The sequence below is a fragment of the Equus caballus genome, chromosome 6, assembly GCF_041296265.1.
Source record: "Equus caballus isolate H_3958 breed thoroughbred chromosome 6, TB-T2T, whole genome shotgun sequence".
Classification (NCBI taxonomy): domain Eukaryota; kingdom Metazoa; phylum Chordata; class Mammalia; order Perissodactyla; family Equidae; genus Equus; species Equus caballus.
In genome coordinates this window covers 97588600-97603974 of record NC_091689.1, presented here as the reverse complement: position 1 = coordinate 97603974, position 15375 = coordinate 97588600, and the positions used below count along the sequence as shown (strand labels likewise).

The 15375-nt window shown below is 40.4% G+C and overlaps 1 protein-coding gene across 12 annotated transcripts in view; it reads right to left on the bottom strand.

Annotated features, from left to right (window-relative positions):
* FRS2 (fibroblast growth factor receptor substrate 2) overlaps positions 1-15375 on the bottom strand; it is a 120463-nt gene that overhangs the window by 6750 nt on the left and 98338 nt on the right. For all 12 annotated transcript variants that reach the window (XM_070271912.1, XM_070271909.1, XM_023643992.2 and 9 more), the window contains 5 exons: positions 9834-9928; positions 3162-3253; positions 1671-1857; positions 699-857; positions 158-321 (listed from right to left, as the gene is read on the bottom strand). In XM_070271912.1, the coding sequence (XP_070128013.1) occupies positions 158-321; positions 699-857; positions 1671-1857; positions 3162-3227 (576 nt within the window). In that variant the 5' untranslated portion in view covers positions 3228-3253; positions 9834-9928. The remainder of the gene's footprint in view (positions 1-157; positions 322-698; positions 858-1670; positions 1858-3161; positions 3254-9833; positions 9929-15375) is intronic.

Genomic DNA, 15375 nt, shown 5'->3' with positions numbered 1-15375 from the left:
TCAGCAAATACACACTATTTCCTCTGATTCTTCACTACAAAAGTCACATGCAAACAATGAAAGCTAAAACTCAAACTGACTAAAATCTGCAAGTCTCAGCACGGCACCACTTGAACGCCAACAGCCTACTACCCGCTAGACAGGGGGACACACTTACTTGTTCCTCAGCCACAAGCAAAGGGTGTGTAGACTCCTCCCCAACGGAGGGCAGGCGGGCACTTCCCACAGAGGGGTGTCTGCTGGAGGGACGGGACGAGGCGTCTCCAAAGGAGGGGTATCGGGGACACCCGTTAGGCAGGCTCTGAGCAGCAAATCCTGGAGCTGAGTTTTTGTTTGTTGGTTGGTTAAGAAGAAAAGCAGGACACAGGGGTAGGGCAGAGAGAAAAAAATGAACTGGAATGCAATCTGCACTGCGAGGATTAAGGAAAGTGTTTCTGGCAAGACACAGCAGAAGTCAGAACACAAACAGTGCCCTTCCACTTCAACTTTCCATTCACATTTTAGATAATATGGAACACTTAATGTCTGCATATTTAAATAGTAAAAATGTTTATATTCATAGCTAACAGTTTTTAAAAACTGATGATCATACTTATATTAGCCAAAGGTGATTTCCAACATGTTATAGATTAAATATCCAGAATCTGTAGTTAATAAATGTCCATTATTCAAAATACAAGCGGGAAACGGGTCCTTACTTGTAGGTGTTCGAGGTGTTCTGGGGACTTCCAATTCTGTCTGATGATTATTCCTTTCTACAACCGGCTCTTCCACCACATTTATACTATTATTTTGCATAATCTCCTGCAACATGTTAAATAACTCTTCTGCACGGGCACACTTAAAGGCAAAGATCCCTGCAGATATAAACCAGAAGGGAAAATGGTTACCCCATCCTTAAAAAAGATACAGGAGCATCTGTCAAAGAACAGAATTGGAAAGCAAGCATCTGTGCATCAATAGCAAGAAAGCCTTTTCAAATAAATGTCTGATAAATTAATGATACTCCCTGCTTCAAAACAAAAACCCAAGAGAAAGTTGAGAGAATAATTTTCATTTGTCTAAAGGAGGTGGCCCCAAATAAGGTAGACAAAAACAAGATTTGAATACTTACTCTAGTCTGCTGTTATCAACAGGGGCCAACTCATCCTCACTAACGTGGTCCCTTGCCACTGCACAGGCCCTGGCTGCAGGGTTACAGTCATTATCTGTTTAATTTGGATGATAATTCTGCAGGGGAAGGATTATCATTCTCCTCCGGTAGAGAAGACATTTGATGCTCGACAAAGGTCACGTGACTTGTGCAAGGCCATTCAAGTTGTAAGTAGCAAAAAAACCAAACTCTGTTCTGTTTGATTCCAAAGTTTACGTTCTTTCCCCAACAAGGTATAATAGTAAAGACACACAGTCAATTTACTGGGACTAATCATTTACTAAAAACCTTAAAGTTAAAATGAGTCAAAACTCCTGACATAAAGAATGTGCTTAAATGCTTGACAAATGAATACACAGTTTACTATATCCCTTTTGTTAACAATCCACTATTTGGGGGATTTTTTCTATCAGGAGAAAGGTAAAATATTAATTTAAACACTACATCTAGAATAACTGAAAGAACAGTATTTCACCGTGATACTGTTTGGAGAAAAAACAACAAAGCCTCCACCTACCTTGTCCAGTTTGACACCTTCGACCACTTTCAAATGAAAAGAGATTCGAATCATAGCCATAGCGTCGCAGGCAGAGGTAATGCCATTTCACCGAGTCACGCTTGCGAGTGTATAAAATCAGTTCTGTGTCTGTAAGTTCCATTATGCCAGAACCTAGCTCATTCCCATCATCATCCACATTAATGACCTAAAAAAGAAAGTTTAATTAGTGCGAACATAATGCTCCCGCTTGACAGTCACACACATATTTAACCAGCTTGTCAGGAAAATGCACAGCTGCTGACTGGCTCAGCTGTTCACTCCTTTGACAGTTCATTCGTCAATCAATGTGTGCAGGGTGTGGGTAATGCAGCAGCGTGATACCCACTTTGTCTCCAAGGAACCCATGTTCCCACTGGGGAGACAAGACAGGGCACCCACACCAAGGCAACACCACAGAACTGGATGTCATTAATTGACGAGAGAGTGCAGCAGAGGCTGCAAAAGGTAGGAACGGTGGCCTAGGGCTACTGGAGAAGCCTCCACACAAGAAGAGGAGGGACGTGGCTGGGCCTCAGGTAGAAGGAAAGTTAGACAGGAAAGGCAGTTCAGAGAGACAGCTGGTGGGTCAGGAGTCGTAGGGTACATCCTGAAGATACAGTGTTACAGCAGAGGCAAAGAAGGTATTTCAGAGAGACCAAGACAAGACTGGTGGAGTTCACGTAAGGGAAGGCCTTGCATTGCTGAGTTTCGGAAAATGGCTGGAGACTATGAAGACTAGATAACATGTGGGGAGGACTTGCCATTCCCCTGGGGCTGGGCAAAGCACTTTACATGCATGTTTCCCTTTTAATCCTCTTAACAATCCTAAACTGCAGGTAATACTATTTTCTCCATTGTACAAAAATGAAACAAGGACTTAGTGATAATGTAACCTGCCCAAGGTCACAAAGTTATGAAGCAGCAGGGCTGTGACTGACACCTAGGTCTTATGATCCAATGACTATTACTTATGGCAGACTGAGGCCAGACTACGAGAGACACTAAATGGCTATGGAGGAGTAAGGAGGAGAGCATCTAGTCCCCAGAGCAAATGTGAGAAGATTTGAAAAAGAGGAAGTTTTAGAATGATGAAATAGGAAGATTAACTTGACGCCAACCGCAGCTGGATCACAAAGGTGATGGGAGGTGGGCTCTATTAAGAAATGGTCCAGGCATGAAGCAGTGACAGGGAGGCGGTGATGGGACTGAAGGGCAACTACAGAACGGAGCTCTAAAAAAAGTATCACCAGAACTGTATGGTTAATTGGACACAGAGAACCAGAGGGAAAGGAAAGAGGATTCCACACCGTAAGAAAACGTGGTCGTCATTTGTTAGAACACGAAACGCAAAGTGGACCAAAAGGGCAATGAAAGGGTCTGGAGACAAAAGTGAGGTGTAAGGTATCAAGTGAAGTGGAAGGACAACAGCCAAGCAGGCAGCGAGAGAAGGACTCACACAATCTTACTGACCTTAAACTTGTTCCGATGGTTATCCGGGACAGTGTCTTTATCTGGACAGCTACAACAGCTACCCATGGCTTCTTCAGAAGACCATGTGAACACTACATGAACGATAAGGTGGAAAAAATTATTAGATGTAGGCTGCGAAAATCATAAAACAGAAAAGGACTTTAGAAGTCATGGAACACACGCCCTGCGTTACTCTGATGAGGAAAATTAAGCCTAAGAGGGAGCACAGCTGCAGCTAGATTTCACACAACTGCTTGATGGGTTTGCTCAGTGACAGTGAGAACAATATGAGGCAGACTTCACAGAAACCTCAAATTTCCAGTTTAATTTGCAAAGATTGGCCCATTTTAAAATTATCTAAAAAAAAAAAAACAATTTAAAGTCTCACATGTAACATTATTTAAATAAGTTCATTCATGGAATTAATTACGACTTATCAGGAATTTCATGTCCCTCTTTTAATAAATTTCCAGAGGGATGCTAGACTTGTGGTTTGGCAGGAATGTTGATTCTTCTTAGTCATTGCAGTATCTTTTATGTACCCCACCCGACAAGAATTCACTGGTAAATAAGACAAAAACAAATTTGGAATAGTTCATTAGAGAGAAATACAACCCAAAATTCAGCAGTAACTCACACAGAGAACACTGGCAAAACTGACAGAGCTTGTGTAGCTAACTCTCTTTCCCACAGAAGTGTAAGGTAAGAGGTTACGGTGACTTTCAGCGTTCAACCACACTCCAAATGAACAAAGGAGGAATTCAAAATGTCACTTACAAACAAGAGAAAGAATCAGAGCGAATGTGAGAAGATTTGAAAAAGAGGCAGGGAAGGAAGCACAGGAAGTTACTAAACATTAAAAACATAAACGTGATCCGAACTTGCTTAAAATTCTTCAGTGGTTCTTCATGACCTTCAGGAAAAAATTCAAAGCTCGTCACTATGACATGAGGCCCTTTAAAATCTGGCCCTTGTGTACAGATGAAGTCTAGACTCCCTTCCTTCTGCTCAAGCCCTACCCAGTCATACCAAACAGCTTCCCAGAGCATCTGGTCCCTCACATCCTTCCATGCTGCTCCCCTCCTGCTTCTTTCCTTTCTCAAGATTCAACGCAGAGAGCAATGCCTTTAGCAAGCCTTCTCTGGCTCCAAGCACCTGGGTGCATTATACTCCTTATGCATCCCCCAGAGCACCCCAGCCTTCCCAGGGTCACAGCGCCTTTCACACTGTCTACTGAGCAGAAACTGTGACAGGCTGTCTGTCCACTTCTGTCTTCTTCCCTCCACAGCGAGCTCCTCCCTGCAGGGATGGCCCTTATTCATGTTTGCATCCCCAGTTCCTAACACAAACCTAGCACACAGTAGGTGCTCTAAGTCCCCTGTGAGCTGAATGAACTGTACTAAACAAAGGTAAAGAATGCCTGGCAGGTATAAGTATTAAGAAGACTAAAAAGTATACTAGTGTTTAAGCCAAAAGAAGTGATAAACAAAACAGTAAAGTTAAGTAAGACTCCTATTTGGTATTTTGCTCTAACGAATATGCCAGCTAAGCATCATGGTGTAAAGATGACTAAGCACAGCATGTGCCTCTGAAAAGCCATGAGTCTAACAGGAGAGAGAGATACAAACGGATAACGCACTAAGCTAACCCTTCTATCGGAACAGGAGGAGAGTTCTGTGGGCAAGAGAGGCAAGCAACAAACATTCTGGGTTACGCAGGGCAGGGTGCAGCACCTGAGCTGGTACTTGAAAAGGTGAGCAGAAACCAGAAACAGGTCCTGAGACGGATCAAAGGGCAGGCAGGAGGCAAGGGCCGGAGGGCGGCGCCTTCAGGGACAGGGGGTGTCCCTGCGACTAGAGCACGGGGCGCCGCCACACACACAGGGGCCAAACCGTGACGCATCGAGGGAGGATCTGGGCTCCGGTCAACCCAGGCGGGCTGCCTCGACGGTCCCCGCAGGCCAGTGGACAAGACTGTCGTGGTGCTGATCCCTCTCCATGGCAATGCTTCTGTCTCCCCACCTGCTTCACTGTGATCTCCCTGAAGACGGGAGCCCATCTCCTTAATTTTCCAGGGCACTACGCACACTGCTTGACACAGCCCACGCTCCATAAACGTTCAATAAATTACAGGATGAGAAGGAGGCAAAGGAACATTTAAAAATTTTTTCTAAAGCAAAGGGATAATTGATAGAAACATTAAAAAAAAACCTTCTTGAAAGTAAATATCCACCCTCACTGCTGACCTCCTCACAAATATACAGAGCTAAAAGATTCCTACAGTGTAGCTTTTGCTTTAAAAGATGGTGCCTCGAGAATCTGAATAGGCCAATCACAAGTAAGGAAATAGAAACAGTAATCAAAAACCTCCCCAAAAATAAGAGTCCAGGACCAGATGGCTTCTCTGGAGAATTCTACCAAACATTCAAAGATTTAATACCTATCCTTCTCAAACTATTCCAGAAAATTGAGGAAGATGGAGTACTCCCTAACACATTCTATGAAGCCAACATCTCTCTGATCCCCAAATCTGACAAGGACAACACAAAGAAGGAGAACTACAGGCCGATATCACTGATGAACATAGATGCAAAAATCCTCAACCAAATTTTGGCAAACCGAATGCAGCAATACATCAAAAAGATTATACACCATGATCAAGTGGGATTTATACCAGGGACACAGGGATGGTTCAACATCCGCAAGTCAATCAACGTGATACACTACATTAACAAAATGAGAAAGAAAAACCACATGATCATCTCAATAGATGCAGAGAAAGCATTCAACAAGATCCAACATCCATTTATGATAAAAACCCTCAATAAAATGGGTATAGAAGGAAAGTACCTCAACATAATAAAGGCCATATATGACAAACCCACAGCCAACATCATACTCAATGGACAAAAACTGAAAGCCATCCCTCTGAGGACAGGAACAAGACAAGGGTGCCCACTTTCACCACTCCTATTCAACATAGTACTGGAGGTGTTCGCCAGAGCAATTCGGCAGGAAAAAGAAATAAAAGGAATCCAAATAGGTAATGAAGAAGTAAAACTCTCGCTGTTTGCAGACGACATGATCTTATATATAGAAAACCCCAAAGAATCCATAGAAAAACTATTAGAAACAATCAACAACTACAGCAAAGTAGCAGGGTATAAAATCAACATACATAAATCAGTAGCATTTCTATACACTAACAATGAACTAACAGAAAAAGAACTCAATCCCATTCACAATCACAACAAAAAGAATAAAATACCTTGGGATAAATTTAACCAAGGAAGTGAAGGATCTATACAATGAAAACTACAAGACTTTCTTGAAAGAAATTGACAACGACATAAAGAGATGGAGAGACATTCCATGCACATGGATTGGAAGAATAAACATAGTTAAAATGTCCATACTACCTAAAGCAATCTACAGATTCAATGCTATCCCAATCAGAATCCCAAGGACATTCTTTACAGAAATTGAACAAAGAATCCTAAAAGATGGTGCCTCAAAGGAATATTTTTAATCTGTTTCTCAAAAGGGGCAGAAAAATGATTCCTCCACTTGCCTCCCTCACAGGCAACTTCCCCTGCTGGCAGGGACACAGGAGTGGTGGCGCCACCTACTTGGGGATTCTGACCTCACTGAGTACTTCAGTTCAGTCCAATAATAATTAACGAAAAGCCTAGTACATGACACAAAAGCCTTGTATGCCACACCAAGGAGAATGAATTTTATCCTACGCATGATGGAAAGGCACCGAAGAATTCTAAGCAGGAAAGTGAGGTGGCGAGGACTTCACTCTAAATTCCTCCATGTGCAGGATCAATTTAAGTGGGGTTTTGGCTCAGAGGAAGGGAAATCAGTGAGAGACTACTGAAAAATGAAATATGCTAAAGACCTAAAACCCGAGAAGAAATAGTAGGAATAAAGAAGAAAAAGACGAATTTGAGAAAGATTGAGGAGAGGAAGTCAGCAGCACTGAGTGGCTGGCTAGGCCTCCAGGAAGGAAGAGGCAGGTTCCAGTGTGGCCAACGAAGGGTGCTGGCTCCATTACCCGAGAGAGAAAAACTGGTAGTCTTCAAGTGGAAGAGATGGCTATTAGTTCAGTCTTAGACATGTCACATTGAGATTCCAGAGAAAACCAAACGGAGACATGCAATCGAGTTAGTATATGAGTGTGGGTGTGAGGGAGGAGGTAAATATTCACACACACAGAATTTGAAGCTATGAAACAGAAGACACTGCTCTAGAACGGTATGGAGAGTGGTCTGCAACTGAAATTCTGGGGAATACAAATGTGTAGGTACTGGAGGAGAGAGAAGTCAGTGAAGGAGGAAAAAGAGGTCAAAGTAGCACAAACTAAGACAAGAAAGCGTCAAGAAGGAGGGTTCCACCCACAGTGGAGGGGCAGAGGCAGAAGCCCAACTGCAGAGAGCACAGGAAACAAGGAAGCAGCCCCCCAGAGACTGAACTGCTCTTTCAAGAACAAGCTGAGAAAGAAGGAGTAGAGCAGGACGGGGGGACAAACATGATGTCACAAGAAAATACGTTGCTTATTTACTGTGTTAGGATGACATCACTTTACGCAGGTTTGTAATCAGTAGGTCAGGAAAGGTTAAAAAAAAATATATAAAACAACAAAGGAAAGAGAAGGGCTACATGATGGATCAAGACAGAGGGGGAGCGAGAGAAGACGAGCTCCAGGGCCAGGTTCAGAATCAGTGCAGATGACGAGGAAGGCCCCATCTGCTGAGGAGAGAAGGAAGAAAGGAAGAGTGGGTGGAGCACAGAAGAGAAGCTGAAGCAGGTAACCTGGTCCATCCCACATTTCCTTTGTAACACACAAGGCAAGTCTGCAGAACGAGGGACGTGGAGAGAATGGTGGGATGGTTCACGGAGGAGCCACCCAAGGAAGGTACTGGGATTACTGAGGGTTCCGCGCCGAGAGCTCCGCAGAGGCTGGAGAGCCAGGCTACACTGTCTGTAGCTGTGCTCAGCAGTCCGGGGCGGGACACAGTTCAACTGACCCAGGGTCAGAGGGTAAGAGGACAAGGAAACTAAAGGGTGTTGACAACACAGGGGTCTGAAGTGATGGATCATCAGGGCTGGTGAGGAAGAAGCACAGAAAGAAGAGGGTGGATGAAACGGGTGAAGTTTCCATCCACATCTCTGACTCGTCCTCTTGAGCCACAAACTCCTAGACAAGGGGAAAGGCAGATGCTAGATATTCTGCATTTATGCCCACGTTAATATTTGGAGAACACATCTGGGTTATGTAAATGTGAATAACATGTACTAATACTGTAAACACTTGATGAGACCATGTGATCTCATCATCTTACTCTGGCAAGTTCATTACTCAGTGAAAACACACACTTACTGTGCTCCCTCAAGAAAGGAACAAGAACAAAAGGCAGCTACTGTTTGGGAAGATCAACATTGCAACACGTTTGCTGAATACAGTCATGCACAGCATAACAATATTTGGGTCAACAATGGACTGCACATATGACAGCGGTCCCATGAGATCAGTACCATCCAGCCTCGGTGTGTAGGAGGCTGTACCGTCTAGGTCTGCGTAAGTACTGCAGGGGAGGAAGAAATTTTCCTCCACCCTTCTAGGTTCTTCTGTCTGGTCTAAGAATTGAACTGACATGAACAGAGTAACAACTGAAAGACAAAAAAAAGTTTAATAACATGTACACATGAGAGAAACCCAAGAAAACTGCAGAACTCGCCAAAACGGCTGAAGCCCTCACCTTAAACACCATCCTCTGCTAAAGACAAAGAAGCTGTTGGGGGTGGGGGAGTCGGGGACTTCAAAGGGAAGGAAGACAATTCACAGGTAGGAGAAAAGCAGCAAACTTTTGGAAAACAAGGGCTTGTTTGGCCACACAGAAACAGAAGACACAGAGGGGAGCCCAGCAGACAGACTTTTCTAGGTTCCTCCCTGTCCACCACCCAGTTCATGTCATGCTCAGGTGATAGCTTGCTTCCTGAGACACGTTTTTTTATCTGAATTCTTTTAGGCAATTAAGGGGAAGGTAACAAGAAAAACTTGCTGAGTCTTTTGTTTCTTAGAAATAATCAGCCTAAAATAATCATGTTAAAGAGACACACTTTGGGGTGGCAAATGTTTTTCCCTTCAGTGCAGTCTATGACGTTCACAAGACAAAATCGCCTGATGATACATTTCTCAGAAGCATCGCTGTCGTTAAGTGACACATGGTATCTTTTTTTTTGTTGCTGGGAATGAATCGCCCAGAGCTAACATCTGTTGCCAGTCTTCTCTTTTTCTTCTTCCTCCCCAAAGCCCAAGTACATAGTTGTATATAGTTAAGTCCTTTGAGCTCTTCTACGTGAGCCACTGCCACAGCATGGCTACTGACAGACGAGTGATGTGGTTCCACACCCAGGAATTGAACCCAGGCCGATAAAGTGGAGTGAGGCAGATTTTAACCACTAGGCCATCAGGGCTGGCCCGCATGACTGCATTTTAAATTAGCAAACACTGTCTTTGTTTAATTAAAGCCATTTGTCCTTATTCTTATTCTTTGACAGCAAATCAGGAGGCAAAATGACTGCATTCAAGAAAACATTATTAAAATCTCTCATTTAAAAAATACAATTTGTGGACTTAATGATTTTTAAGTAAACTCTGACTTACCTAGATCTGGCCATTAATACTCCTAGCCTCTGCTGCAGCATCAGGAGTTCAATCATACTTCAAAACACCATGTTGTCTTTGTTTGCTGGCCTAACCTGGAAACAGTAGGAAAAAGTTGAGAATTTCTTATTTCTTTTAAAATAATAATTTTCCTTATGAGAATTCTGGCAGCACTGTTAGTTCAGTTAACCTACTTAAGCAAACTCAAAAGTCTAAAAATTTGATTTAAAATTATTTAATATACAAGATCTACTCTTAAAGTTAATAGGATATGTACATGTTATGAATAACGGCCTTTTCAAAAGAAAAAGTAGAAACACAAAAGTCTAACGCTTTATGATGTTTGGATAGCAGGGTCTTCAGGAAGTCATTGATTCTGGCGTCTCCACCATAGCTCTGACACTGGACAACTCACTGCTCTATACTTATCTCCTGAGACATAAATGAGAGGTTAGACTAAAAACACTCCTTTTCCAGCTCTCAAACCCCATTTTAGCCAGTTGCAGGCTAATTCTCCATCTCCATCTGCTTTTCTAAAATCTCACCATCACTGCCCACAAAGAGCGGACTCTCTTTAGAATTTACCCTCTGGATCTTCCTATTCCACAAGATCCCCTAGAACTGACTCCAAGGAGTCAGTCATCAGAAAACAGTAAAAATAGCATGCCACAGACACACGAGAATGAGACAAATTATGGTAATTACTTACAAGGTAGAGTTTCAAAAGATTTCAATATACTTTCAGAAATTTTCAGGTCAACTTACTCACTTTTTACAGCACAGAAAAAAATCAAGCTCACTCAAACATGGGCAGTAACATTTACTGAATAGCTACACCACATTAGGCATTATGTAAGGGGTTTTGCAAATAGTCTCACTTTAACCTACATATTAACTAGAGTTAACAAAGATGATTCATATCCAAAATGAACATTTCCAAAACCATAAACCCAATTACAATCAAAATTTTCAATTATGGACTTCAAACCTATACATAAAATCAGCAGTTCAGCCAGGTGTTTGCTTGTGCGCCTCGCAACCTGTTGCCACAGCCACGTCAGGCTGGGCAGCAACCCAGCACCTCTTCCTTAGCATGTTCTTCTTTTCTCCAGAAGCTTAACACACACCACACTTTGTCTCTGGCTAGTAAAACTGCCCAGCTAATTCGACCACCCACCATTCCTCTAATATGAATACATATTCTGTCTGTCCATCTCTCTCTTCTATGAGATGTTAGCCAACTTTAATTCAGGAACATCTCTCTTCCTCTTTGCTCATTCCACTTAAAAGCATCCTACAACCCCATCCTGAAATGAGTTTAATCGCAGTAAATACGATGAAGAGAAGTGAGCGTCGGCTATCTATGACCAGTTATCAAGGAAAAGTTCTAAGTTCTAAAATAAAGTCAAACATGTTAAAGAATCAGTGGACCAATCTATAAAGCTCTTAATATATTAAAAAGCCTCCATTAGAATCTCTGAAACTTTTTATTCTGTTACACGTTGGTACCTTTTTTCTTTTTCCATTTTCCTTTATTGTAGTAAAACATAAAATTTACCACCTAACTCATTTTTAGTGTACAGTTTAGCAACGTTAAATACATTCAATACTGTTGCGCAACGAATCTCCAGAACTACTTCATCTTGCAAAATCGAAATTCTATACCTATTAAACAACTCATTTCTGCTCCCCTTAAGTCCTGGCAAGCCCTGTTCTACTTTCTGTTGTTGTAAGTTTGACTTTTCTAGATACCAATTTTTGTAGGTAAGGGTCTAAGTTCACATGGGTGAAATCATACAGTACTTATCTTTTTGTGCCTGGCTTATTTCACTTAGCATAATGTCCTCAAAGTTCATCCATGTTGTAACATGTGTCAGAATCTCTTTCCTTTTTAAGGCTGAATAATATTACGTTATACATATACACCAAATTTTGCTTATCCATTCATCTGTTGATGAACATTTATCTACCTTTTGGCTCTTGTGAATAATGCTGCTATAAACATGGATGCACAAATATATCTTTGAGACCCTGCTTTCGATTCTTTTGGATAAAGACTCAGAAGTGGTATTGCTGGATCATATGGTAATTCTATTGTTAATTTTTTGAGGAACCACCATCGTGTTTTCCATAGCAGCTGCACCATTTACGTTCCTACCAGCAACGGACAAGGGTTCCAATTTCCCCACATCCTCATCAACACTCGTTTTCTGCTTCTTTGGTATTGCCCATCCTGACAGGTGTGAGGTGGTATCTCGTTGTTGTTTGGACTTGGATTCCCTAATGACTAGTGATGTTGAGCATATTCTCATGTGCTAATGGCCATTCATCTATCTTCTTAGGAGAAACATCTATTCAAGTCCTTTGCCCATTTTTTGAATCAGGTTGTTTGTTCTTATGTTGCTGAGTTTTAGAAGTTCTCTCTATATTCTGGATATTAATCCATTACCAAAGATATGATCTGTAAATATTTTCTCTTAGTCTGTGGGTTGCCTTTTTCACACTGTTCATAGTCTTTTGATGAATGAAATTTTTTATTTTTCATAAAGCCCAATTTGTCTATTTATGCTTTTGTTGCCTGTGCTTTTGATGTCATAGCCAAGAAAGCACTGCCAAATCCAATGTCATGAAGGCTTTGTTCTATTTTTCGTCTAAGAATTTTACTGTTTTACACTGTATATTTAGGTTTTTGATCCATTGTGAGTTAACTTTTGTTATGATGTTAGGTAAGGGTCCAAGTTCATTTTTTTGCAGGCGGATATCCAGTTTTCCCAGCACCATTTGTTGGAAAGACTGTCCTTTTCCCATTGAATAGTCTTGGCACCCTTGTCAAAACTTATTTGACCACATATGTGCGGGTTTATTTCTGGGCTCTCTATTCTATCCATTGGTCTCTAGGTCTGTCTGTATGCCAGGACCACACTCTTTCGATAACTGGTTTGTAGTAAGTTTTGGTATCAGGAAGTATGAGTCCTCCAGCTTTGCTCTTCCTTTTCAAGATTGTTTTGGCTATTCAGGATTCCTGGAGAGTCCATATGAATTTTAGGATGGGTTTTCTACTTTTGAAAAAAATCACTGGGATTTTGACTGGGATTGCATTCTATCTGTAGATCTCTTTGGATAGCACTAAAATTTTAACAATATTATGTCTTCTAATCCATGATCTTTAAAGCATGAGTCTTTCGTATTGAGTATTATATTCACTGTGGGTTTTTCATATATGGTTTTTATTATATTGATGTAGTTTTGTTCTAGTCCTAGTTTTTTGAGTGTTTTTTATGATGAAAATGTGTTGAATTTTGCCAAATGCTTTTTCTGCATCAATTAAGATGACAGAGTAGTTTTTTCCTTCATTTGTTAATGTGGTGTATTATATTGATCAATGTTAATATGGTGTACCATCCTTGCATGCCAAGAACAAATCCCACTTTGTCGTGGTATAAAATCCTTTTAATATGTAGCTGAATTGGTTTGCTGGTATTTTGTTGAGGATTTTTGAATCAATGTTCATATGGGAAAATGGTCTGTAGTTTTCTTTTCTTGTAGCGTCTCTGTCTGGCTTTGGCATCAGGGTAATGCTGACCTCACAGAATGAATTAGGAAGTGTTCCTTCTTCAGTTTTTTGGAAAAGTTTGAGAAGGACTGATATTAGTTCTTCTTTAAACATTTGGTAGAATTTACCAGTGAAGCCATTGGGTCCAGGGCTTTTCTTTATCGGGAGATTTTTTTATTAGTGATTCGGTCTCCTTACTAGTTATGGTCTATTTAGATTTTCTATTTCTTTGTGATTTAGTCTTGGTAGGTTTTGCGTTTCTAGGAATTTGTCCATTTCATCTAGGTTATCCAATTTGTTGGTGTACAATTTTTCACAGTACTCTCTTTTTAGTTCGGTAGAATCAGTAGTGATGTCCTAACTTTCACTTTTGATTTTAGTAATTTGAGTCTTCCCTTTTTTTTTCCTTAGTCCATCTAGTTAAACATGTGTCAACGTTGTTGATCTTTTTGAACAATCAACTTTTGGTTTCATTATTTTCTCTTGTTTTCCTATTCTCTACTTATCTCTGCTCTAAACTTCTGCTAGCTTTGGTTTTAGTTTCTTCTTCTTTTTCCAGTTCCTTAAGTTATAAAGTTAGGTTGTTGATTTGAGATCTCTCTTGTTTTTTAATGTAAGCATTTATAGCTATAAAATTCCCCCTTAGCACTTCTTTCTCTGTTTCCCATAAATTGCAACGTGCTGTGTTTTCATTTTAATTTATCTCTACGTATTACCTAATTTCTCTCATGATTTCTTCTTTGATCCACTGGTTGTTTAAAAGTGTGTTGTTTAATTTCCACAATTTTGTGAATTTTCTAGTTTTTTATGTTGTTCATTTCTAACTTCATGCCCTTCTTTCTGGAGAAGATATTTTGCATGATATCTATCTTTTAAACCTGTTGACACTTAATTTGTGGCTAACATATAGCTATCCTGGAAAATGTCCCATGTGCACTTGAGAAAAATGCTTATGCTATTATTGTTAGGTAAAGTGTTCTGTATATGTCTGTTAGATCTAGTTGGTCTACTTAAGTGTTCTATTTCCTCACTTACCTTCTGTCCGGTTGTTCCAGCCATTATTGTGAACAGGGTTTCAACGCTCTGGATATTACTGTAGACTATTTCTCCCTTCAATTCTGTTGGGTTTTGCTTTGTATATTTTGATAGTCCACCCTCAGGTACATAAATGTCTAATTGCTACATCTTCTTGCTCTACTGAACATTTTATTAATATGTAATGTTGTTCTTTGTTTCTTGTAACCTTTTTTAATTTGAAGTCTATTTTGTGTGATATTATTATAGCCATCCCTGTCCTCTTTTGGCTATTATTTGCATGGAATATCTATTTCCATCTTTTGACTTTGAATTTATTTGTATCTTTGGATCTCAAGTGAATCTCTCGTAGACACCATATAGTTGGATCACATGTTTTTACTCATTCTGCCAAACTCTGTCTTTTGATTGGCGAGTTTAACCTATTTACATTGAAAGTAATTACTAATAAGGAAGGACTCACTTCTGTCACTGTGCTAGTTGTTTTCTATATGCCTCAAGTTTTTTGTCCCTCATTTCTTGCATTACTGTCTTCTTTTTCGCTTAGTTGATTTTTCTGTAGTGAAATGTTTAAATTCCTTTCTCGTTTCCTTTTGTGTATATTCTATGGCTATTTTCTTTGTGGTGACCATGGGGATGACATTTAACACCCTAAAGTAATAAGACTCTGATTTGAATTTATACCAGCTTAACTACAATAACATACAAAAACTCTGTTCCTTTACAGCTCCATCCCCACCCCTTTCAGTTACTAATGTCACAAAATTACAGATCTATACACTGTATACCCAAAAACATAGACTAATAATTCTTTTAAATGCATTAGTCTCCTAAATTATATAGAAAACAAAAGAGTTACAAACCAAAGTTAGGATAATATTAGCTTTTAGACTAATAATAATTTTTTTCCTTTAAACGTATTAGTCTCTTGAATCACACAGAAAACAGAAAGCG